This window comes from Ostrinia nubilalis, chromosome 24 (assembly GCF_963855985.1).
Source record: "Ostrinia nubilalis chromosome 24, ilOstNubi1.1, whole genome shotgun sequence".
Classification (NCBI taxonomy): Eukaryota; Metazoa; Arthropoda; class Insecta; order Lepidoptera; family Crambidae; genus Ostrinia; species Ostrinia nubilalis.
Genome location: NC_087111.1, coordinates 4,827,851 through 4,854,150, shown reverse-complemented (window position 1 = coordinate 4,854,150; position 26,300 = coordinate 4,827,851). Strand labels below are relative to the sequence as shown.

At 38.9% G+C, this 26,300-nt stretch overlaps 2 protein-coding genes across 2 annotated transcripts in view; both read right to left on the bottom strand.

Moving 5' to 3' along the window:
* Positions 1 to 813: 813 nt before the first annotated feature.
* On the bottom strand, positions 814 to 7,238 carry LOC135083759 (cytochrome P450 4C1-like). The gene is made up of 10 exons (XM_063978497.1): positions 7,075 to 7,238; positions 6,351 to 6,440; positions 4,834 to 4,944; positions 4,261 to 4,446; positions 3,897 to 4,093; positions 3,372 to 3,444; positions 3,051 to 3,243; positions 2,581 to 2,732; positions 1,764 to 1,943; positions 814 to 1,117 (listed from the first exon to the last, which is right to left on the bottom strand). The coding sequence occupies exons 1-10, from the start codon at positions 7,232 to 7,234 to the stop codon at positions 963 to 965; spliced, it is 1,497 nt and encodes a 498-aa protein (XP_063834567.1). The 5' UTR covers positions 7,235 to 7,238; the 3' UTR covers positions 814 to 962.
* Positions 7,239 to 9,873: 2,635 nt separating this feature from the next.
* The window catches only part of LOC135083896 (cGMP-specific 3',5'-cyclic phosphodiesterase-like), a 127,630-nt gene continuing 111,203 nt past the window's right edge, over positions 9,874 to 26,300 (bottom strand). The window contains exons 5-19 of the mRNA XM_063978651.1: positions 22,718 to 22,844; positions 21,930 to 22,048; positions 21,202 to 21,467; positions 20,400 to 20,576; positions 19,608 to 19,784; positions 19,029 to 19,154; positions 18,435 to 18,552; positions 17,670 to 17,761; positions 16,990 to 17,313; positions 16,468 to 16,621; positions 15,577 to 15,736; positions 14,563 to 14,783; positions 13,750 to 13,924; positions 12,908 to 13,072; positions 9,874 to 12,342 (exon numbers count right to left, since the gene is read on the bottom strand). Of these exons, the coding sequence (XP_063834721.1) occupies positions 12,925 to 13,072; positions 13,750 to 13,924; positions 14,563 to 14,783; positions 15,577 to 15,736; positions 16,468 to 16,621; positions 16,990 to 17,313; positions 17,670 to 17,761; positions 18,435 to 18,552; positions 19,029 to 19,154; positions 19,608 to 19,784; positions 20,400 to 20,576; positions 21,202 to 21,467; positions 21,930 to 22,048; positions 22,718 to 22,844 (2,384 nt within the window). The 3' untranslated portion in view covers positions 9,874 to 12,342; positions 12,908 to 12,924. The remainder of the gene's footprint in view (positions 12,343 to 12,907; positions 13,073 to 13,749; positions 13,925 to 14,562; positions 14,784 to 15,576; positions 15,737 to 16,467; positions 16,622 to 16,989; positions 17,314 to 17,669; positions 17,762 to 18,434; positions 18,553 to 19,028; positions 19,155 to 19,607; positions 19,785 to 20,399; positions 20,577 to 21,201; positions 21,468 to 21,929; positions 22,049 to 22,717; positions 22,845 to 26,300) is intronic.

Genomic DNA, 26,300 nt, shown 5'->3' with positions numbered 1-26,300 from the left:
ATCGGCAAGACTTGGAGCAAGATCAAACGCGAAGCTCAAGACCGAACGCGATGGAGGACTGTTGTGGACGCCCTCTGCCCCATCTACGGGACATAGGACCTTAAGTTAAGTTACACTTCTCATGCTGTCCGGAGGAGTTGTTGAGGTAATGAGGTCTGATCTTTGCGTGTTTGTTCCTTAAAATCGTCTTTTACGAAATCACCGGAAAGACTGATTCTATTAATCTACAAACATACAACAACAGTATTCACATCTGGAGTATTCTCAGGGACATTATACATTACATCATTATGGATATCGCGTTTTTGCACGAAATCGCGCGGTTGAGTGGGCATCGTAATTGCGAGCACGTGGAAGCCACCTTACGTGCCGTCTGCTATTCCACACTTTCTCATTAAAATATTTCTTAACACTGCGAAACACGCAGACAATGTAGTGATAAAGTAGGTAGGCTAAAGCTAGTAACTTCTATTTAGGTAGAACGTCCAAATAAATGCATATTTCCATTCAATGACCAGAATGCAACTACTAAACTAAACTAATCGAGTACTTATAGTTTGGAAATATTTTTTTTACTAAGCTCTTCCAAACTGTGACTTATAATTAATAATTATACTAACTTAAACCAATTTTTCTTTTTCAAATTATCAAAACGACCAAGCTGGTCGTACTTTACGCTTCTTCTCAATGATAGTTAAAGCATAAGTAGGTATGTTTAAGTAATAATTTAGATAATAAAACACAACTAAGTAGTATCAACATTTATTTTATAGCGACAGTACACCTTGGGCCTTGGGCGACAATCGTGGCTACTAGAGGCGGCGACGGCGACTTATTAAAATTCATAATTGTTTAGTCGTCGTCGCGACTCCGCGACTCTGTGTCGCTTTTAAAATACATTATTTCGATTTTAATCGCCCTAAAAGGATATAAAAGATCTACAAAAGTTCTACAGACTAGTTCTAATGCCGTTTCTCAACACTGACGTAGTAACCTGACGCTGGCTTCAGCATCACGTCCAATTTGAGTTCTAGTTGTGTGTGGTCACCCTTGAAGCGGTATTTTCGGAGAACATGAGCGAGGGTTGTTTTCATCGACATGTACGCGTAGGTTTTGCCTGAAATACATAATATACTCGTATGTAATCTCTTTAATAACAGAGTAGAACAGTAGAATAGAACAGATTCATTCTTTCTGTGGATGTTGTAAGAGGCGACTAACATCAGGCCTCCCTAACCCGCCTGGCCAACGTGAGGAGTGTTTGCTAATTCCTCTATTTGCCTCTGGTAAATTGGAAAGCACCGTGCGACTAAATTGATGCGACTAAGTCATTGAAATGGGGATGAAATGCTGACACTTGAGACTGAAATTCACGCGGCTAATAGCTAGTTTCCCTAAAACAAGTTTCAGTATTATAAAAACCTACGTGGTCGCTTACTATGGGCCTCATAAGAAGGCTCAAGGTCACCCAAAGGGCGACGGAGCGGGCTATGCTCGGAGTTTCCTGCGTGATCGCATCAGAAATAAGATTCGCAGGAGAACCAAAGTGATCGACATAGCTCGCAGAATTGCTAAACTCAAGTGGCAGTAGACGGGGCACATAGCTCGTAGAGACGATGGCCGTTGGGGAAGAAAAGTTCTCGAGGGGTGACCACGGGCTGGAAGATAGCGCAGGACCGTTAATTGTGGAAAACCTTGGGGGAGGCCTTTATCCAGCAGTAGACGTCATTTGGCTAAAACGAACGAACGAAAGAAAAACCTACCTAAACACATCCTCCTTCCTAAGCCAAAGACAGCAAACACGTTTGGGTTTTCTGGCAGCGTGGCCGGGTCCAGCCACCGGTCCGGGTTGAACTGGTCCACGTCAGTCCCCCACATGGGGTGTCTGAGATTGTTGAAGAGAAACAAGAAGCAGCTACGACCAGCTGCTAGCGTGTAGTTCTCTAAAAGTTTTTTGGGTAATAAGAACATGATACATGATCGCGTAGTTTCAGTACTTAGACTACGCAATTCATAAGACTACCTAGGGAGACCTATCTCTTAGGTAGTCCCATGTATTGGGTGAATTTGCAGCAGGATATGGATGCGACAAGCCAATAACATCGTAAACTCGCACATATTGGGCATATGTCCAAAAGTGAAGTGTATAATATTATGCTGATGATGATGATAGTTTACTATAACCAGCAGAGTATTGTCCCGCACGCAGTGGTATCTATTAAGACATGCTATGTTATTATTTTTAAAGTGTTAAAGTGGCAGTGGCTCGGGCATATAGCTCGTAAAGCTGATGGCCGTTGAGGCACAAAAGTTCTCGAGTGGTGATCACGGACTGAAGGGCCTGGGCAGGCCACCCACGAGGTGAACCGATGACCTGGTGAAGGTCGCAAGAAGAACCTGGTTGCGGGCAGCTCAGGACCGATCGTTGTGGAAATCCTTGAGGGATGCCATTGTACAACAGTGGACGTCCTTTAACTGAAACGAGCGAACGAATGATGTTTGGCCTTAAAAGGTAGATTCATGATACTCTTTTAATTTTACATTATTGTTGCTACATTATGTATTTACTGTGACCCTTAGTCAATTGCACGTTCTTGTCCAGCCGCCTTGCCAGCACCGGCGCAATCGGGTATAGCCTCAGGCTCTCCTTTAGGACTGCTTCCAGGTACACCAGTTGGGAAAGATCGTGTTTCTCCACGTCACGATCTGAGTCACCAAACACCTCTTTTAATCTGAAAGGTATAGATAATTTGGTAGTTGAAACAAATAATATAGGTAACAATTTTTTGTACATTAAATAAGATTTTTGAATGTCGATTTAGAACCTCTTTATATTATGCCAAAACTTACAACAAAATAACTAAATAGGTACGAATACTCGCCAACCCGTTTGGCTGCGCGTATGCCTGGTAAAAACAAATGTAGTTATTTTTATAACACATGCAGGCCTCTCACTCGGTGAACCGATGATTCAGGGAAGGTCGCGACACAGATAACATGATACGATTAAGTACATGCAACAACCTGATGTTGAAGATGATGATACTTACTCCTGGTGGACTTTCTCCTGCGCCTCAGGGTGGGATCCCAGCAGTAGAAGTGTGAACATTAACACGTTGGCGGTCGTGTCGAAGCCACCCACGAATATCGTGTCCACGTGTTCTCTTATCTCTCTGTCGTTCATCACTCCTTTCTCCACCGATAACTCAAGGAGTAGATCCATGAGGGCTTTGAATTTTTTATCTAGAATTTCGAGGTAAAATTATTCTCCCGAAACAGTGGCAGAGTTAATTTTAAATTTTTATAGATGCTACTTATTTTTTTTCGTACTTTACGAATTAAATTCTCCTCCTGAATTAAAATGTGCTCACCTGAAGTATTTCCAGTTGTTCTTTCAGGGAGTGTGTTGTTGTTGTCGAATTCAGTTTTTCTTCTTTTGAGCACCTACAAATAAGTAAAGAATTACATTGATTAAAAAAACTGACATACATTACCTTGAAATACTGCAAAGATTCCAGTCAAAAATGTTGAGAATGATAGTGGACGCTCCGTGGTATGTCACTAATGAAAGACTTCACCACGATCTTGAGATCAAAACAGTGAAGGAAGAAATAAAAGCAAGATCCAAGGCATATAAAGACAGACTGCAGCTACACCCAAACATATTGGCACATGACCTTATGTATAACTTAATTCCGAGTGTCCGGAGACTTAAAAAAAGTGTACCGCAAGACTTGCTCTAATTATGAGGACATGTCACAGGATATGCACCCCAATTTCCACTGATGAATAATAAACAGAAATATTGCTGAATGTACTCCTGAAGACAGATTGCATGGGAAAAAAAATACATTACCCACCCAGTTAACTCTATCGGGTTGTAGGTAGGTACTCACAGTGTCAGACATATTGTGCAGTATCTTCAAACAAGCGTCCTGCTTCTTTTTCACGTTGCTCCATTTGAAAGTGTGCTCGCTGTGCAGCCAGAACTTCTGGAAGCGGTCCACTATGAGGTTTAACATCTGCTCCACAGCTGTCACAAACTGGCTGTTGAGGATCGTAGAGTCTGTGAAATCCACGCCAAAGGCTGTCGCTGGAAAGGAACAAAATGTTCTCATTAAGTTTACTTACAAAAAACCTTATTTGAGGAGGTAGGTATAAGTTTTTTTTTTTTCAAGTTAAGAGTTTCGCTGTCTTATGAACTATGTAATAGGGTTAATTAACTGTACGTCTGAGGATTCCTTACTAGGCTATACTTACAGCATATGGTCTCAAGAGCGATAAGCTTGGTATACGTCCAGTGGTCGAAGGGGCCCTTCCCTGCTTCTTTCTCCAAGTCCTTTACCAGTTTCCGTGCCTGTTTATTAAATACACCCATGAAGCTGCACAGCACAGTCTGACTGAAGGCCGGATTCAGCAACTTTCTATGATTCTTCCAAATTGACGCTGGAGACATACAAAGCGAAACTATTTACCTACTTATTATTTATTTTTACTAAGCAGTGGCACAATTTGCAAAATCAACAACTTTTAAGCCTGGTTTTTATTAAGGCGGAGCACCACATCATCATCATCATCATCATCATCATTATCATCATCATATCAGCAATAGGACGTCCACTGCTGAACACAGGCCTCCCCCAATGATTTCCATAATGATCCTGCATCCAGCGCCATTCTGCTACTTTTATGAACTCGTCGGTTCACCTTGTGGGTAGACGTCCCACGCTGTGCTCCACTTTAGAACTACTACTACTATGTGCCCTGCTCATTGCCACTTCAGCTTCAGTTATCTACATAGAAACGCTGTTGGTGTGTATGTATTGTTCTTACGTCTGGCCGTAATAAGTCCGTCCCCGATCCATGGTCTTGCAAAGTCATAGATATGGTCCTTCCTCAAACTGGTGTTGAGTACCGTGACTATATCATCAGGATCCGTCACAACTGGAAAAGCATACAAGTTTTACCCGTCACAGTTTGAGCAAATGTACTATCGGCAACAGCGTTAACTTTCCCCCGGGACAAACTTGACCTTCATTGGTTGGGTTTTTATGGTGGTCAAGCTGTAGATCCTGGCTACACAGGAGTTGTAGTGGTGGGAACGAGAGGTGGGAATAGTCCCGTAACAGTGTTAACTACCCATTGCCGGTCATATCGTCTCATTCTATCGCAAATAATCACCATTTGATGAAAGCGAAAGCAAAAACGGAAATGGATAGTTAACAGTGTGGCCGTGTGTAGGTACTTAACTTAGATGTTAGTTTGGTACAAGATTTTTTATTTCGAAGTTGTTCGACTTCAATGGATTTTTTATCTATAGGAATAGAATTGGATAAATAATAAACTATGAAATGAGCTGTTTCATTTCATCTTAACTATCTTATCTGAGTCAATTAATTTTTGTAAAAATATTTCTGTTAGATGTTTAAAGTCTTTCTGTGCTTTCACCATTATAACCCGGTCGAGTTAACTGAGCACCTGGCAGCCGTGACGTCACATTGACGCTCTGGTACGGACAGGGCGAACGCGGAGAGGTGTCGGGTAAGTGGGAGGGAGAGTCGCATCCTAGCGAGGTGCGCATTTAGCTCGATCGGGTTGTAGAGGTAGCTTTTAAATACCTACGAGTATTATCTACCCGTGCGAAAACTGGGCGGAACGCTAAGGGACTATTCCCACCTCTCTTTCTCATCGCTGCAACTCCTGTGTAGCCAGGATCCGCATTAACCGACAATAAAAACCCAACCAGTGAAGGTCAAGTTTGTCCCGGGGGAAAGTTAAACTGTCATTGGACCAGCAACCTGTATAAGTACCAGTTCCATTTTTGGGTCACGGAATGCATGAAATAATATTATGGTCATCTAAGTTGTGATTTTTACAATGAGAAGGCGGTTAACTCAAAGCTAAACTATTCCCAACTTTTGTTCCCACCACGCACCGTTGCATCTTGTGTGTTACCAGGAGCTTCGGCTTGACCGCCAATAAAACCCAACCAGTGAATGTCAAGTTTGTCCCGGGGGAAAGTTAAACTGTCATTGGACCCGCAACGAAATTAATCAGAAGAACATAGGAGGAGTTCGAAGTTAAGGTTCGACTTCCCTCCGTTGCAAAGCGGATGACAGGTGACAAACATAGGTTTAGTAACCTTTATGAAAAGATATGCACCACGGACAATATACATTATTAAGAAGGCCTATCTTATGAGCTATTAGCTACCTGCCAATAATATTTTTCACAAAAGCATGGAAATTTATCCTTGTCGCGACAAGATCGGTGTAATAAATTGCAAAAACAGATGTATGTTTTATTGAGCATTACCGCGGGCGGACCGCTACTAAAATCATAGAACTCACCATATACAGTCCTAGGCCCAAGTGAAGCTGCAACTACCCCGCCTGTAGCGTAACTCTTGCTCGCAAAATCGTTTGCGACACGCCACAGATCTGAAAAATTGTACAAGTTCATCTACAAATCTGTATGATGATAATTATGATGAATTTGCACTAAATCTATATTCATAAAAGCGAAAGGTCACTGACTGACGGACTCACTTACTCATCACGAAATCTCAGAAACTACAAGTGCTAGGAGTTTTAAAATTTTGGATAGGGATTCCTTTTAAAACGTAGATTCTCACTAAGAAAGTATTTTAATAAACTCCACCCATAAGGGGGTAAAACGGGATCCACGCGTACGAAGTCGCGGGCGGCTACTGGTAAACAATATTTCTTTCTTTCTTTTTAGTTAACAGTGTAATTAACGTATAACGGTTAAGATATATTAGATAATTTAATGCCCGTTTTCACCATAAATCCCTAAATCCCAAATTTTTAAGTGACCCCTAAAGAATTTATAGTCGTTCAACTGATGTATTATAAAATTTCTTACATAATAAAAAATCCTTAGAAGAAAACATTACAAGTGAATTTAGTTGAAGTATGTGCTTGCTTCTGAAAGACATTGTGGTAACGACGGGCAACTACGGTACCCTACACCGCGCGTGCCGCGTCTACCAAACTTCCCTTAAGGTGCCTTAAGTTTGTTACAATTTTTAAGGATGATGAAAGAAAAACTTACGGCTGCTGTCTCCTATGAGTTGAAGTGCATGCCCCACTAAAGGCAGGCCGCCAGGAAGCTTTGGGGGTTCGTTGTCCGTGTCAGGACAACTCTTCTTCCACAGATAGTAAGAGAACAACACACATACCACACATACCAGTATCGGTACTAAGAACGCCATTGTGGATCGAGCTTGAAATAAGAAATGACGATCGGTATTGGCACGTTCAGTCTTAATAGTTGTTATCAGAACAAGCTCCAACTAATTATCTAAGTAAGCTGCTTGTTTTCTGAATAAAACAAAATAAAATAAAATAAATAAACGAACAGTTAGGCCCGGTTTCCACCAAAGCGGAGCGGAGAAGAGCGAAGCGGTGCGGAGACCAGAGGCACGGTAATAATATCATACAGTATTGTAACTTCATATAAACAGACGATACGCGAGCTTTCCTTCGAAATTCAAATCTCGGGATGCGCTCGAGATGCAAATGTCGGGGGTGTCGCGAATGTGCCGAACGGACATCGGTGGCCTAGTTTTGAAAATGACTAAAGTGATTGAATTTGACTGACCGTCATTTACGGTCAAATTGGTCAAAAACTAGTCATTAACTGACAAAAATTGTCATTTTCAGTCAGTTTGATTTGAAATGATAATTAAAACCAGCTATTGCCCACGACTTCGCTCGCTTGAAATTAAAGTAACAGGTCATTATGATTAGTAAAGTTTCATAATTATTTAAGTAGTTTTTTAAATTAAATCTACTAATCACAAAACAACACGCATTTTTGTCCTATGTAGTTATTCGAGCGGTGCGGAGCGGAGTAAAGAAGTTTTTTGAATAACCAATCAGATTCTATAATATTTCCACATCTTCACTCCGCTCCGCTTCGGTGGAAATGGATCGAGCGGAGAAGTGTACCGTTCCGCTCTTCAGCGCGGCGTCGCCGGCACTGTCAAACTCTGTCTGTCTGTCTGTAATGAAACTGTCAAATTCTTTATAGACAAGTGCGCCCGACACTTCTCCGCTCTTCTCCACTCAAACACTCAATCCATTTCCACCGAAGCGGAGCGGAATAGATTTGTGCAAATAATGGTTTTGTGAATGGCGATTGGTTGTTCAAAAAAATTATCTGCTCCGCTCCGCCTTGGTGGACACCGGGCCTAAGTTTTTATTTTTAATTTATTTTACTAGGAAAACCAACAGCAATACAAATACAATTAATAAAACCTAAAATTATGTATCTGCTTAGACCGCTGTTACAAGAGCAGACATTTAAATAATTTACAAATAAAAATATAACAGTTAACAATAATTTTTAAGTGCCGCTGGAGTGGGAGTCGAAAAAGTCTGAATTGAATAATTTATTTATAGTAGCGGGTTTGGTTTGAAATAATTAAAGGTCACTATTATTCTACTAATATCCTACTATAATATTATAAATGCGAAAGTTTGTGTGGATGTTTGGATGTTTGTTACTCTTTCACGCAAAAACTATTGAACGGATTTTGATGAAACTTTACAGTATTATTGTTTTTAACCCAGAATAACATATAGGCTATAATTTATTACGATCTGTGACAAACTAAATTTCACGCGCGTGAAACCGCGGGCGGCCGCTAGTTTGATATATTGTTAAAAATTGATAGCAAAACAAAACAAAACCAGGTACCTAGGCTTGGTAATTATTATCCTTAAGATGTTTGTTTAGATTTTTTTTTACTAAAACTTTTTCGACGTGGATTTTTTGCGTTATTTTATTTATACAGTCAATGGCAGAAGTTTCTTTACCTTATTTATTTATCTTATGATTTATTATTCTTCCCACGATTTCACGCACATTTTGTCACAGAAATCTTGACCACGTGTCTTGTGTGTATCGCTAAACACAAAGCTTGGGTTCGTTCGTTCGTTCGTTTCAGCCGAAAGACGTCCACTGCTGGACAAATACCTTCCCCATGGATTTCCACAAAGACCGGTCCTGCGCCGCTCGCATCCAGGCACCTCCCGCGACCTTCACTAGATCGTCGGTGCACCTATGGGCGACGGTAATCACTTACCATCAGGTGATCCGTCTGCTCGTTTGCCTATCACATAAAAAAAAAAAAAAAAAACCTAGTGGGAGGCCTGCCCACGCTACGTCTTTCGGCTCGTGGTCGCCACTCAAGAACTTTCTTGCCCCAGCGGCCATCAGCTCTTCGAGCTATGTGCCCCGCCCACTGCCACTTGATTTTAGCGATTCTGCGAGCTATGTCAGTCACTCTGGTTTTCCTACGGATCTCCTCATTTCTGATTCGATCACGCAGGGAAACTCCGAGCATATCACGCTCCATCGCTCTTTAGGTGACCTTGAGCCCTCTTATGAGGCCCAAAGCTTGGGTAAATGAATGAAACACTCCTTATTTCTTATCAAAATCTTCATCGTCATCATCATTCTAATAAGTTCACCTCTGGACTTAGGTGACAAATTAAATATTTTCAAAATTGTTATCAACTACAGCTACAATTTATTACTTTCGTTTAGTACTTTAGCGCTTGATTGTAAAGGGTGTCCAAGGGGTTTCCCATCTTCAAAGGTGTACAAAACTAAACGAAACCGGAGTTTAGTAATGCGGATATTATTTCTTGGAGGCAATGTCCTTAATTTGTGGCAATGTCATCTTAATGACACGCGTTGAACTTTAGGCACTCTTACATCCTCATCTTACTTACAGACATTCATCGATCATTCGAAAATACACCTCAGGATTGAATGTTTTGTTGATTTATGCGAATTCCGCATAATGTTGTCTTGAACTTGGGCCAAATAATAAAAAAGATCTTGTTCTTCACAATATTTAATTCGTCGAAAAACATCCAGGAGTAATTTTTACAGATTTACTGGTGATCGACTGAGTTTTCTGACGGTTTCATGATGATTTTAGTAATTTCAGTAAAAAGCACAAAAAAGTAGGTACAGTAGGTATACAAAATTCCAATAACTAGAATACGTTGATCTCTTTTCATCCAACGAAATCGTCATATTGACAGGTAGAGACAGAAAATGAATGGTAGCAATGTTTCATTTTTCTATCTAAGAGATGAAGTGTTGCGTTAACATAGTAATATTATTGTAGTTACGGGTAGGTAGTATATTTTTTTACATGACTTCACGACGACGTAAAGGAGTGCAATGAGTTTATCAGAATTTATGTTCTGTAAAATAATATTTTACATCATGAAACCCACTCAGAAAACCAGTCTAAATCCTCATTAGCTATGAGTTGACAGATAATAAAATAGAATTCTTCACAGTTAAACACAACAACAACTTTGTTAAAAAATATCTTAAAACTTAACAAAATATCATTGTCTTGTTTTTGGTTTACTCTAGTTTATAACTAAGCGTAACGGATATCTTTGGGTTGTGATACAATGTTTTTTTTATTTTTACTTCTGGGCATAAAGCATTGAGAGTTCGTCTTCTTTTTTCTGGGTTATTATTTCTGATTTTCAAATGATCAATAAAACTTGATTTTTGTTTTTTGTTATTTTTAGTTTTTTTTTATTGGGCTCGTAAAACTACCTACATGATCTCTCATTTTTTAGGAAAACATTTTGATCGTCTAACTAAAAATAAAAAATTCATACCCAGAAGTAAAAAAAAATCGAGGAAAACATAATTTTAAACACAGTTTATAAGAAAACGAGATGGAAATCTGTAGAATTGAATACATAAAGTTAAATACAGTCACAATAGTCCCTATTCAAAGTTTATTATAGTCTATTTCACAACATCTGAAATCTATGAAAACTCAATATGTTAGAACGATGACTAGTACCAGCTAAGTTAGAATTGAAAAAACCTAATCATTTTTCTAACATACAAGTTAAAATCTATAACAACAGCAAAAATTGCACATTTTAAAACATGTAATTATTAAAAAGGCTTTCAAAATAGAATTTAAAATGTAAAATTACTGTAAAATGCGTTTAGTTTTGGTTTAAGAACTTGTTAAGAATTACAATTTTTAATTAACTTTATTTTATTAAAATGATTGCTTTTTATTTAACTTAGCGAAGATTTAATCACGAAATGTTTTAAACTCGTCAATCTTTAAACTTTTCTAAACTACTTCTTTAGTAAGTAATCATCGTATTCAACAAAATTCACTAATCAACTACAAATCCTCTTTTATTTTTGCAAAAATAAATCAATATTTAAAATAATACCTACACTTCTTACGAAATCTTATCATAAAACAGAAGGAGCCTACTTAATATTTATTAAAATATAAATAATTTTTCTTTTATAACCTTCGCAACCTTTTTTTTTATAAATAAGCATAACTAAAATTATTGTAACTAAATGTTGCACTTCTAATAGCTTCATAAGCAGTATGGACGTATTAGTTCAACGCGCCTCAGAAAAAATATAATGTAAATAATAATTATTAATAATTGTGTCATAATTTGAATTATTTGAAACTAAACGACTAGCATCATATTAATACTTTCTGCTTTAACAAAGTAAAACTTGAAATAAATTATCAACAATTTAATTGATCGAGGATATTATGTAAACTTATTAAAAATCTCTTAATTCATACTTATTACTTACGGTTTTATTCCATAAACTTTATTTCACAGGCCAAGAGACGAATATTCTATTTTAAAAGTAAAATAGTTGACCATAGACGAAGATTTTTGTTTATTTTTAAGATTTTTTTTTTCATCTATTGAATCGTTAAAACTTTTTATTTAATAGCAAGCAGAGTCTATGGCTGTCCTAATTAGTAGTTTTAAAATAGAATCTCGTGAAGTAATACTAGATCACAGTCTATGTAAATAATACATTAATTAGAATAAACATTTACCTAGATTTTACAGGAAACCATACCGTCGAACGACGACGTAGAGATTAAAATACTACAATTACATTTTAGTGTCATCTCGAAAATTCGTTTTAATGAACAAGATTATTATTTAAGTTTCATACCTTTGGCATGACACCGTCCTTCCGTGGAACAGCCAATCACGTGCCTGGATTTCAGTCGCAATCGGCACAGTTATATCTATCTACCTCACAATTTGGATGGCATTATTCAATGTATTTTTAATAATTTTGTTCAAGTGAAACGAAAGGTATCCCACGTTGTTCTAGCTAATATAAAAGTGTCTAATAGTCGAAATGTACAAGTATCTAAATGTTTAACAGACGTGAAGGAGCGTCCGAGCGGACTAGTCGATCGATATGGACGGCTTTACTCTGTCCACTTTGTCGGCTTTTTCCGTACTGCTCTGGCTACTCCTGCAAGAAAAATATTCCAATAAATTGCATACGAAATTGAAAACATAATAATTTTATTAAAAAAAACGCTTGAAAAATCTCTGACAGACTGAAAAACTATTACATCTTCCTTTTTCGGATCAGATAGGTTTTATTTTAAACATTATTATTTTTAGTCTAACGAACTTTGCAGTATTAAGTGCTATATAGTGGTTATGGGATACAATAGTCCCTTTCATCAGCTCAAATATGTAACACATCAGCTGAAACGTGTCACATTTTATGAGCAGACACGTGTCAAACATGAGATGAAACGTGTAACTTAACAGCTGAAACGCGCCACTTATTTACTGAAAAGTGTAACTTATCAGCTGAAACGTGTAACCTATCAACTGAAACATGTAACTTATCAGCTGAAACGCGCCACTGATAAGTGTATCAGTTGAAACGCGCTACTTATCAGTTGAAACGCGCCACTTATAAGTTGAAATGCGCCACTTATCAGTTGAAACGCGCCACTTATCAGTTGAAACGCGCCACTTATCATTTGAAACGCGCCACTTATCAGTTGAAACGCGCCACTTACCAGTTGAAACTTAGTCGTCACAACATATGACAGAGGCGGCCCTTATGCTTCGTTTTGGTCTCGGTTTCGCCGCTCGTGTGGTTGGGCTCCGCACTCGGCGGTTTCTTCACTATCGGCCTCTCTCTCTCGCCTTCGCGCTGACTGCTTGGTACCACGTAGAGGGATCTGCAACAGACTTCGGTTTCACTTTGATTTTACAACTGTTATGGTTATAGCTGATTGGTGGTGATGGCAAAGAAAAACGATGCGCAGATGGTATTAAAGTCCTTAAGGAACAATGGCAATCAAAAGCAAAAAATTCAGTTAGGAGGCAATTACCCCCCGTTCCTACCAATGAAACTTCTGTGTAGCTAGGATCTACACTTGACCATAAGTAAATAAAACCAGTGAAGTTCTCACTCTATGTGCTATTCTTTCCATAAAGACCTAAGTACGTATTTGTGATAAGTTTTTCATAAGACAATTTTGGGTGATATTTCGTAAATACAGGCCAGATTCTCGTGATTCGAATGAAGGCAATGAAATAGGCAATAGGTAGGTATAAGGTATAAAATGTAATAAAGTTTGCAGTAAGGTAATGTGTTATTTACAGCACACACAAAAAACACTGGAGCAAAACAATATCGGATTACAACTGTCACATTTTTGAATTTCTCCAAAAAGTCTGATTAATTTTAAATCTTACGAGTCATCATCATCATCATCATCTCAGTCATAGGACGTCCAATGCTTTCCATGTTACCCGGTTGGTAGCGGCCTGCGTCCAGCGTATTCCTGCTACCTTTATGATGTCGTCGGTCCACCTTGTAATCTTACGAGTAAAACATTAAATCTCAAATTACCTGGTAAGCTTACTCCGAGCCGGTCTGGAGGTGAAATTCCCGCTTTTGCCCCTCCTCAAGGAATGGAAGGGAGTCTTTATTGGCTTCACCAGCGCCATGCTGCTCTCAGCCGCCGTCTTGGCGCAATTGAGGGTAGTCACTGTTAACTCCACGTCTTTGATGGGTTCGTTTGATGCTGTGGAGAAAGGGGTCTGTTAGTTCTCAGTGACCTATTCAAGATAGTTTGAGAGGTTTTGTCAAATACTGTTACCGTATTTGGAACTGTTTACATTCTTTTACCCATAGCGAGATGTTGGAGTACCTAAGTAATAACAGCGATAGATATAATGGGCTAAAGGTAATTTGTAGTAGGATTAGCTGTTTCGAGATCGTTTTCCACTTTGACATAATTTAATTCATGTTGTATGTATTGTGATCAGTTGGCTGTGTATCAAACTTAAAGGCTGCAAATTGATAGGGTAAACTAAACAAAAAACATAGAATAAGAACCCGTAACGTATCCTTGTCGTATTGGCGGGAATTCCAATTTTATCTTCAACATTAAAATTTATCTTTTAAATTCTTTCATTACTTGTAGCTAAGCAATTTTAGGATCTAAAGTTATTAAATGAAGAATGCTCAAATGCCTAATTCTTAACCTAAAAACTTATAATAAATAACTTTATGCCCGTGTTCACACCATCAATCTCTAATTTTTAAGTGACCCCAATGTAAACAAAACATCCTGTTATATTTTACCATAGTGGTCAATTAAAAATTAAGGATTGATGGTGAAAACGGGCATAAGAATGCTCAAACACAAAATCAACTTACCAGTAAACTCCTCTATAGGTTTATCAATAGTATCATGGTCGATCCACGTCAGCCCCATCTCCACCTTCTCAGCCAGGTCTTGCCAGCGCTGCCTATTGTCCATGGTGCCGGTGTACAGCGGCTGAATCCATGGGAACGTGTCTGATAACACTTTGTAGAGAGGCAGGCATATCATGTCTATGAAGCCCACTTGCATTTGGGGGAGCTCGTCTTTCTTCTCTCTGGAATCGTAATGTTTAGGCATTGTTAGTTACCGTTGGCTGGACAGGGTTCATCATCATCATCATCATTTCAGCCATAGGACGTCCACTGCTGAAGGCCTCCCCCAATGCTTTCCATGTTGATCGATTGGTAGCGGCCTGCGTCCAGCGCTTCCCTGCTACCTTTACGATGTCGTCGGTCCACCTTGCAGGTGGACGTCCCACGCTGCGTTTTCTGGTACGCGGCCTCCATTCCAGAACCTTTCTGCCCCATCGGCCGTCAGTTCTGCGTACTATGTGCCCTGCCCATTGCCACTTCAGCTTGCTAATCCGTCGGGTTATGTCAGCGACTTTAGTTCGTTTACGGATCTCCTCATTTCTGATTCGATCTCGCAAAGAACACCAAGCATAGCCCTCTCCATAGCACGCTGTGCAACTTTGAGCTCCATAGCAAGCTTTGAGCTATTAATGTTATAGACAATAGAGAGAATTCGATAACTCTTTTATAATGCGAACAGCTAGGGACTGGAATTCGCTGCCAGCTACTGTCTTTCCCAAACACCATAATCCGGGCCTTTTCGAGGCGAGAGTGAAAGGCACTTACAGGGCAGTTATGTACCATCCTAGACTTAACACTAGGTGCTATTGCGATTTTTTCGCGAAAAATACCACGATTAAAAAAATTAAAATAAAGTTGTATTGTTAAATTTTTCTGTAGAGCTTATTAAAAAAATTTGGATACTGATAATAAAATCAAATAATTATAGGGTATATTCCCGCTACCGTATAAAGAGTTAAAGTTATTATTACATACCTGTCCATCATAGCGATGGGCTGCTGGTTGAGTTGAAGCTTCTCCAAATCGCCCTGGTCAAAGAACTCATCAGCCACCAGCTTGGCCACCTTGTGCTGCACTTCCCAAGGCTTGGCGATGGCAGACACGTCGCACGCTGTCATCATCATACCGCAGAGCACTGGGAAATACAGTTTTGTTAGTGAAAATGGTTTAAAAAGAAAGGTTAATGGGACTTTATTGCTGGTCACTCTTGATGGTAACTGATAGGCTACGATATCCGTATCCGTGAATATTGTAAAAGGCGACTATTTTTTTATTTGTGTTGAGCGGCTATTCTAGTTCAGTAAAGTCACTGCGACCGTTATCGATCTATTGTGATCGCCGCTATTTTCCTTACAGTTCGCCTCCGAGTCCTGCATCCCTTAGGAAGTGCAGTATCTTTTGGGGGGCGATATGTTTTACATCTTGTGGGCTTAGGATGTGTAACGTAGAAAAGGCGACTAAGGGAGTTTAATAAATGTGATAATCAGGGCTCTCTAAATCATCTACCCAGCGTGAGAAGTGTAGGTCAAACCCTCCAATTGACTGGTAAATTAGATAGGGTCTTGCTCTTGCAGTGAAGACTGAATGACCCGATGATGATGAGGCTAGAATTCGGGCAACGGTTTGGGAAATCGATATATAGTGTCACTTTCATAATTGACAAGAATTTAACGACGCTTCTCAAGCTAAATATTTAACTTTGGCTAGAAAATATACAAAACTTGAAAAACAATACCCTCCTTCTGATGAAGTGGGGTTAAAAGACGTCAATAGATTCAATATCGGTATGATAGAAAATGAGCACACTCAAGCTTAAAAGCTCAATTCAAAAACCGGGAGTGTGTCTCACAAGGACCATTTACTTACACTCTTTCTTCTCCTGACTTTGCCAGTCAAATTCCCCGTTGTCGACCAGCTCTAGGAACTTGGATTTCTTCTTGAAGTACATCGCGAGGTCGGTCGACAGGATCGCTGTCTCAACTACCCTCATCACGTCTTTGTAGTCGTCGGGAGATAAGGCCTGAAATTTGAAGTGTTAGGCTTAGTTGCACCACCTAAACCGTAAAGATTGTTGACGTACTTGTTAAAGTATAGCCTTAAAAGTGTACTTAACCATGAATTAAATTAAAATTTCTTTGGATGTTCATTAACATTCAGGTACTTACAAAAGCTTTTAGGCTGGATTTTAAGATTTTAAGTTAGTTGGTGAAATAATAATTATAGTTACATCAGTCTCTACTTACAGAAATATAATAATCTGCGGGAGGGCCGCGATCTCATGAAAAGTATTTGACATACTTATGTACTCAAAAGTATGTTCAATTTGAAGGGACACAAAGTTATTTTTAATTATCACAAGTAAGCACTCAAAACTATATTTTTACTAACCTGGAAAATATTATTGCTTTCGCTGTTCAAAATCATGACGCACTGATCGAAATGATGATGTTCCATCGTGGACGTCGTATACAAAATCGCCAGCGGACTCTCAGTTTTTGTCTGGAACGCGTTATTCGTTCCTCTATGATCCAGATCGTGGCATAGACAAGCGACTAGTAGTCCCAGGATTTCTAGATCTGACATGAACCTTTCCATTTTGCCTGTTTTCAGCATCGCAAACATGGTCTGTGCGACGTTGAGAGCGTGCCTCCAATTGTGGTATTTGACTGGCCTGTAGTTCTTCTTGACGCTTAGGATCCATCTGCATAGGACCTAAAAGAACATCAAATGATAGTTAAGAATTTTAGAAGTTTTCATACAAAGTAAGTTTTTATTGAAATCCTATTAAGTAGGAAGATGAAGTCAAAGTAAAAAGTATAGGTTCAAATATCGACCCTTGGACGACACCAGTAATAACTGAGGTCACAAGCGTCAGACTTTACCGAATAGTAGCACCAAAGTGAATCTAGTTTTTAAATCTTGCTCGAAACCTGCAATTGCTATTAGGAAACGATTAAATGAGAGGCGTTTTTCATCACATTGAAAACTATCTAAATTCTGAACAATGTAATCAATCATTGCTACTCAGTACCAACATCAATAAGTGAGAGTAAGTAAATTAGACGTACATCGTAAGGTATGTGGAATTTCTCAACCAAGTTGCACTGTAGGAACATTCGCAGCGTTGCTCTGCATGTATCTTCATCAGAAAGGTCGAAGTCTGGAATAAAAATGAAACCGTTAAAGGTCTGGCAAATGGACTTCTACCGCTACTACTACCGCGCAGATTATCCCATGTGTAATCTGTAGAACTTGTAATTTGGGGCTAAAGGAATAATGCCCGTTTTCACCATCAACCCCTATTTTTTAAGTGACCCTTAAAAAACAAAATGCCTGTTAAGTGTTACCATAGGGGTCACAACCCATATAATTATGCCCAAAACTATTTCAGTCTTAGATTTTTATGTAATTTGGCATAGTTAAGTTTCTTTTATAGGCATCGCAAGAGAACTTGTACCATTTGGTCGTTTTCGTGCCTCCGGGCAAATATGGGTTAAAAATTATAGTGATTGATGGTGAAAACGGGCGTAAGTCTCTCCTTTTGAGTAATTTTAGCGTTGTGGTAAGCGCGAAAATGATTTAAATATTTTTTCCTGTTTTCCCAAAATTTTTCATTGATGCTCTGCTCCTATTGGCCGTAGCATGATGGTATACGAGTATAGCTTCCAGATATATATATAGAGATTATATATTATAGATTATAGAGTAAATGGGTTATCCAACACAAAACATTTTTTTCTAATCGGATACTCTTAGTCCCTAAGATCAGCGCGATCAAACAAATAAACACCTTAGCTTTATAATAACCGTATTAATATTGGTTTAGTTCTCACCATGGAACTGGAAGCTGTAAAGATTGTATATCTCTGCTGAGGGTATGATATCTTGGCAGAGCTTAGTGGTGTCTTCGGTGGATGCCGTCGCGTGGTACGACAAGCATTCCAGCGCCACCTGTAAAACGTTGGTGATTATTAAATGAACCTGGATTTTTTATTTCTTTCAGTTATGTTTTCGAAAATTGTATAAAGTTTTAGGTTTTCAGAAAGTTAGGTTTCAGAAGGTTAGGTTTCGTTTTGACTGTGTTTATGATGTGACAGTAGGATTTTTAGATTTTGTCATGTTACGTAAATCTTACAAAAAATGGGTCTTCGGAAAGTTAGGTTTTCGATTAGTGTTTTCATAGTATTTCGAAAATTTGGTACTATTTTATTTGAGTGTGCTATATGCTATTGTGTGACAAGACAGAGATGGCCAACCCTCGCACTTTTAATGTCACACAATCGAGGGGTTCTTGTCGTCTCATAAAATTTTGCAATCGTTAGGTTACCAGCTCATTTTCAGCTTTCAACTTTCTTTCATTTGCTTCTTCGGCTTTTATAAAGAAAATACAGATACTCTTAGTTCTCACTGGAGTAATGAAGTCTTACCTTTTGTTTGGCCATCAATTTGCAAGCGTTTTCATACATCTGCGTGTTGTGGATGCCGAGACCGCAGAAGATGGCGAACGCCTCGAATATCGAGATGTCACCGTCTGAGAATTGGGAGCCATTTTCCTGAAATGAAAAACGATTTTTAAAATATCTTTATGAATAGAAAGTTGTAAATACAAAGTCGTGTTAGTTAGACAATTTATAACTCAAGAACTTGGACGAATAATAATTGTATGGATTTTGATGTTTGGTATGGAAATTGCTGACACCGTGGGTTAACTTTTACAGTCTACTTTGTACCTGACTACTCCAAAAAGGAGGGTAATGTTTTTAGTGTATTTAATACGGGTAGTCCGCGACGTAGTCACTAGTCAGCGTCAAATGATGATACCCAAAGTTGACAACATAACCTTATGTAACAAATACGCGTTGAGAACTTTTTGGCTACTTTGGGCGTCACGAACTTTTTGACACTGACTGTACCATCTCAATGAAAAATTGTCTGTTTGGCAGTACATTATAACTCAATGGTTTGGCGGTACGAAGTTCGCCAGATCATCTAACAACTAAACAAACCTTATTGATAAGCTGCGCCACGCCAATCACGTCCTTATTGGCATTGACGATCGGCATGCACAGCATCGTCCTGACTTCGGCAGCGTCGTCCGCCGCCGGGTCGGACGCCGTCATTTTGTTTTCCTTCCTCCAGTCAGCTAGGTCGGTTATGTTCAGTGACTTGTTGGACTGGGCCACCTGAAAATATAGGATTAATTGGTAAGGTTGATGAATAAAATCTTTATTGATAGGTAGTACAAATTTACTTATTAGGTATAGGACTACTTTTATAGCAATTTTTATATAGGACTAGGTACTTTGCTTGTTGGGTGGGACAACACAATCTATAGGTATTATTACAACAATGAAGTTAATAACATGTAGAACAATGAAGGGACATCATCACGATGTCTTGACACTGGTTTTTAGTGGAGAACTCATTCGCTTTCGTGCATCCTTTTCTACAAGGACAATAGAAAAGCACATAAAAGCAAGAAAAAAGAGAAAATTGCACAGGGGCAACACCATTGTGGTTGATCTCCCGACCTTTATTCTAACCTTACTTTTGGCTTCAGGGTTAGTGTTGATCCATGCTCGTGCTTGAGGGAATCCATCCCTGGTAAGGGATCGGCGCCAGATTGTTTGAAGGCTGCAGTCTGATCATACTATTTTCGTTTAGTGACATAATTATCTTCAAGACAACTACTAGCCGGTGAATCTTGCCCGAGGCATATTGCTCTAGACTGCTAAACTCTGTTGGAATTGTACTTGGAGCTGATGAGCACAATTAGTGTGGTATGTTTAATGACATACCTTCAATGCTATAGATGCTAGTGTCGACCGGTAGTCATGCCGAGGAGTGAGGGTAGTTCTGGACTGCTGAGCTCCTAGTTCGAATAGCGTGTGGAATCGGGTGGGGGCTGGTGGCGGCAGCGCTAGGGTCGTGGAAGGTCTACCACCCGGCCTTTGGACTATCCTCTCCAAGTGACTCTGTAAAATTAAATGGTGATTAATATTTGTTTAAATCATTCCTATCTGCAAAGATATAGCAAATGAAATGGAAATTTATCGAAACCTCATTTTATTTGGTTGAACATAACAAATCAGCTGGTGCCAAGAAGTTTGATACTGTATAATATTGTGTTCTTAAAAATGTATGTAGGTACATAAATAATACGTAGGTATGTATATGATTGGATAGTTGGCACCGTTAATGATTCCAGGCGCAATTTTTCTAAACGATAGTTCACATAGAAATCTGTTTTCTGTTTTGAAGACCCAAACTGTATAAGTTCTGTTACTGTGACGTCATAAGCTTGCTACCCTCGTAGCATTTTGAACATTATCAGTTCATCATAATGTAATCAATTATTCAGTGGTGCTATCAGGGGACTATTCCCACCTCCCGTTCCCACCGCTGCAACTCCTGTGTAGCCAGGATCTACAGCTTGACCGCTATAAAAACCCAACCAATGAAGGTCAAGTTTGTCCCGGGGGAAAGTTAAACTGTCATTGGACCCGCAACGAAATTAATCAAAAGGTGCTATCAATTTTTCTTCTTCTTCTTAATTACTGTCACTTCATCAAATACTGTCTAAAATAAAAACTAACTCACCGATTCACAATGATCCGTGTCCAATATGAACACCGCACACCGATCGCACTTCAGCAACTCCCGTGCCTCCGTCATGATTTTGGTCACCAAACACTCCAGGTTGCTCTGCTCCTCGAATATACTCCTCGCCAGAGCCAAGAGGATTTGGTTCCTCTTATATTCCAGGATTGAGGACTCGAATAGCTGCGCGTTTTGGATCCCAATCCCGCAGAAGGTGAGGTACCGGCGGAAGACTTCGACATCGCGCGGGGAGAACTCTTTTGAGCCTGATGAAAAATAGGAATAGGTAAGGTTACACTGTTTATGATTGTCGACAGACAAAAAAACATGTAACAGCTTCCATTTCATTGCGAATTGATAAGTGATTCTGATTCTACTCTATAGCTTCAGCTAGCTCAGCGTCATAGCGCTATGTGAACGCAGCGCTTAAGAGGTTAATCGGTATACCGTGCGCTTGGAATGCGTTTTTTTGACACATAACAATATGTCATAACAATATGTTAACTAAACCCTCTTTCTGGCATATGAAATAAAATCCATTTCAGCAGTTTCATCGTATAAAGTCGGTCTACCATCAATCTTACGCTTTACGGCGCGCTAGAAACTGTTCTGTTTGGCAAAGCCTGTTGATTAGATCGCCTTTCTACGAAACTACTTTCTACGATCTACGAAATAAAAGCTATTTCTGTAGTAAATAATAATAATAAATAGTATAAGATGGGTCTAACCATCAGTCTTGTTGATAATCTGCGCCACGCCCACCACTTCACCCTCATAATTGCAGATGGGCATGCACAGTATCAGCTCCGTCTTGTAGCCTGTGCGCGCATCGATTTCGCTGTTGAATCTGAAAATAATTAGATCAATGTTTGTTAAAAATGTAAAATAGTAATTTCTTAACGACAAAATCCCTGTTATAAATATTTACTGCTTATAAGTAGGTACAGTCGACAGCACATCAAGCTATACACTTTCATTGCAAAGTCGCCCCTATCGCAACTACGTAAGATACCACAGTGTTTACGTTGACATGCTGTCGACTGTACATCAGATTAGCACATAGGCGATATCCTCGCAGGTTGAGCTGAAGAAGAAGCTGGTCCATTTTCTTAAGCAGACTAACAGTGACCTCTTTATTTACTTCGATCAAAATTAAATATTCTCCACACAGCATCATCATTTCAGCTACATGACGTCCACTGCTGAATAGGCTTCCCTCAATGATTGCCACATCACCCGGTTGGCAGGGGCCTGCATCCAGCGCCTTCTTGCTACCTTTATCAGCTGCTACTTTTATGATACTATATTAACAATGCTGGAGGACCATCCTCTTTAATAGGCGTCCCTTTTCTGGTAAATTAGAGAGATCAGTCGTCTATAATGAGAATGAACAACTCGATGAGATGATGATGATGAGTCAACACTCATCATCTACGGGTCATTTTATCTTCACAGCAGGAGGACGACCTGGACGACCCTATCTAATTTACTAGGGCAAGAATTAAGGGGGAATTACCTGGGATCAGCATAAGCGTTCTTGATGTTGATGGGGTGTTTGGTCTGAGCAGCCAGTCCAGCAACTCCTACACCGAACGGTATCCTGATCTCCTGGGTCCTGGCCGTCTGCAAGGCTTCTTTTAATTCTGGAAGAAGAAAAATATACTTGGTAAAACACAAAAATACTCAGCAAACAACTGAAGCTGCATTTGATAATGTTAAAATAGAACTACCTTAAAAACAGTGTTTCTCGATTTGAGCACACTTGTCTTGTCAATCTTACAAAAATAAAGTTAATATTGAGTACACAAGCAACAGACATTTAACTTTATATTTTTTGTATATCAATACTAGGGTTCATTAAATAGTTTACTTATGTTATATTTTTGGCAAGACGTTAGCTTCTACTAACGGATTTGCTCGATTTTGTACGGCTTTTATAGTGAACGTATGAACACCTTTAAGGAGAAAAATATTATGTTCACGTAAGTATTTTTTTGTAAGGTTCATAAGGTCTTGCAAGAGGAATAAATCGCAACACCATGCAGTCTGGTTTCCCGCGCAAATGGATTTGTCAACTAAAACAGACACTGGCCACTTACACTCCCGGAAAAAAAGGAAAACCAGTAACTAGTCATCTGTGGTAAAACCCGCCCTACTATTCTGAAAAAAGAAACTATACATTGAAAAACAAAAGACGAAAGATACATACTTCAAAATTATCCCACAAAAAAAGAAAAACACCACTTATACTGCACGGGAATGGTGATAAACATTTTGAATACACTGTGGGTTGAAGTTGCGAAATTTTCTTTTAAGTCTCAAAGGAAGGTGACCTGATTATTGTTTTGAACTCGAGTTACGAAAAAGTATTTTATTGGTTCACCAATTTTTATGATAACTCTTCAAGAAACAAACTAAGTGTTATTACTTTTAAAAGTTTCTTTCCGTGGGGAACGGTGCGTCATTTCCATTTGTAGGGTTCTGTACATCAAAAAGAAAAAGAAGAATAGCTACTTTACTTATTATAGATCAGTCCATGGTTCGTCTGCCATGTCAGTCTGAACTTGATAGATACTTAAGAAAGCTTAGAGATAATGTACAATTTAATATGAAATACTAAGCTCTACAATAAATAGTCATTTTTCTGTGGCTCTACTTGCAGTATTTTAAAGTTAGGCATTTAAAAGTCAACGCAATGAAAAATTATGGTACCTACATCTAATTTTCTTCTTAATGGTCTTACGGCTAAAGTTACCTAATATACCTAATAATAATACATACATAATACCTAAGTAAAGATCTCGAAATCACTACGACTACTATGTCTATACTAATATTATAAAGTGGTAAAGTTTGTGTGTTTGTATAATTTGTTAAATTGTAAGGGGTAATCTCGGGATCTATTGAACCAATTTTAAAAATTCTTTCACCAATAGAAGCAACATTATTGCTGTGTCATAGGTTATATAAAAAACCGAAAAATTCCACGTGGGCGAAGCCGCGGGCGGAAAGCTAGTTTACCTACAATATATCTCTTATTTATACGCCTTATTTTCTTGACTAATTAAATTATTTTATTACGACGAAGAAACATCTCCACCATTTAACAACCTTTAGAGGTAATTGTGAGAAAAACCACATTACGAAAAACGTTTTACCTAAAAATAATCCACTTTTAGTTTTATCACGACCAAGGTTTTCTAGAAGGAAAATTCAGAGAAACGTCTACACTCCAACTTAATTTGACATGCTTACTTACATTTTTATCGAGTTAAAAAAGTCAAAGGACCCCTCATTTTATGACGCCCACTAAAGCTAAAATGTTTTTGAGACATCTTTTCTCACTTTTGCCATACAATAAGGTGTTCGTGAAACAAATTGTAATTTTAAGTTTTCAATATTTAAACAACCATTTTTTAATTTAACAAATTGGCCTATCTAAGTTCGTCGTAGGTGCCTTTTACATTTTAATGGTTACCATTATAGGTACCTACATTCATATTGACGGTTCCTTTGCACCTTGTTTGTTGGAAAAGGGAAAGAGTCTTCAATATGACGTCTTTCAATAGCAAGTAGTTAAGCGTTTCCCAACATTCTGATGGATAGAAATGTAAATTCTCAAAGATATTACACTTTTCTTAGACACACAAAACTGACATAATTTCAAGAAGCAAGTCTTTAAACAAAATTAATTTTGTTTTTAATTTCGTTTTTTTTAAATAATAATTGTAGCCATGATTATTTAAAAAAAGTAGGTACATTATTACAGTATTACCTATTACAGTACGTAGTCAATATGATGTCTACTCTTGGTAAAACTTTGAAAAAGAAGCTGACAATAGTGACTGCGTTCATGCGCTGCTTCTTCCCAACACTGTCCCACATTATTAACTTGAAGCTTTGGTAGAGTTTAATGTTATAATGTGACGTGTAAAAGCGCTTTTTAAAAGCTTAAATGCAATAATAAATAAATTACTTTTATGACTGTGACTATCATATGACTGTAGTATCGCCTTGAAATATCCTGAAAACCGTTGTCACAGTCCCCTCTGGGGTTCACGTTCTACAGTTTGGGAAACCCTGACCATAGATTCATCTTCATGTTTTCCGTATTCCTATGTACAGTGGTGGGTGTGCGCGGGTGTTCGTTGCACAAATTATATTGACAGTCCTACGCAAGTGGCTTTTAATGAGACGCCTACGTATAAAGGTCATAGCAGACTTATCAACTCGGAAATGGATCAACACCGTATGGCCTTTCGCGAGCTGTCATCGCCTTTCGCGTGCTGTCAACCACGAGGCGAGGCATTTACGTTATGGTGCGGATAAGTTTGCGTTGCAGTATGGAGTTTCATACAAATAATACTGACCGCCTCGAGTTGATACGGTTACGATCCCTTTCCGGGTTGATAAGTGTGCTACGTCCTTAAAGGTACAGTCAACGGCACATCCGACTTTACATTTTTGTTGCAAAATCGCACCTATTACAGCTAGGTGTTTCTTTACGAGATCGAATCAGGAATGAGGAGATCCGTAACCGAACTAAAGTCGCTGACATAGCCCGACGGATTAGCAAGCTGAAATGGCAACGGGCAGGGCACATAGTACACAGAACTGACGGTTCTGGAGTGGAGGCCAGGTACCGGAAGCGCACGCTGCGCTTTCCGGTACCTCCACCCATAAGGCGGACAGACGACCTCATAAAGGCAGTAGCATGGATATAGGCTGCCATCAACCGTTCAATCTGGAAATCATTGAGAGAGGCCTTTGTTCGGCAGTGTACGTCCTGTGGCTGAAATGATGGACGATGCCAGCTAGATGATTCTATAACTATAGAACTAACTATAAAATCTTCGATTGAAAACATATCTTACTCCATGATGAAATATTTCCAATTCCATTTAAGCTACATCTCTTTTACATGATCCATAAATATAGCAGAATAACAAAAATAAAATCCTGTACACGGGGAAAAGTTAAACATTTCAGAATAAAGCAAGAGAAGCTACTGTAGATTATTATACTCGTAGCTCCAGTTGGGAACAGAACGCAGATGTGATTTTAGCGATGCGTTGGGGGGAACAAAAAACGAAAAACCG

What these genes read in the sequence shown, in the direction of transcription:
- LOC135083759 (XM_063978497.1), bottom strand. Translation starts at nt 7,234, where the DNA reads ATGGCGTTCTTAGTACCGATACTGGTATGTGTGGTATGTGTGTTGTTC. An exon ending in ACTCATAGGAGACAGCAGCC is followed by an intron (nt 6,441 to 7,074) that starts GTAAGTTTTTCT and finishes ACAATTTTTCAG; the next exon opens with ATCTGTGGCGTGTCGCAAAC. An exon ending in CAGGAGAAAGTCCACCAGGA is followed by an intron (nt 2,733 to 3,050) that starts GTAAGTATCATC and finishes TATACCTTTCAG; the next exon opens with ATTAAAAGAGGTGTTTGGTG.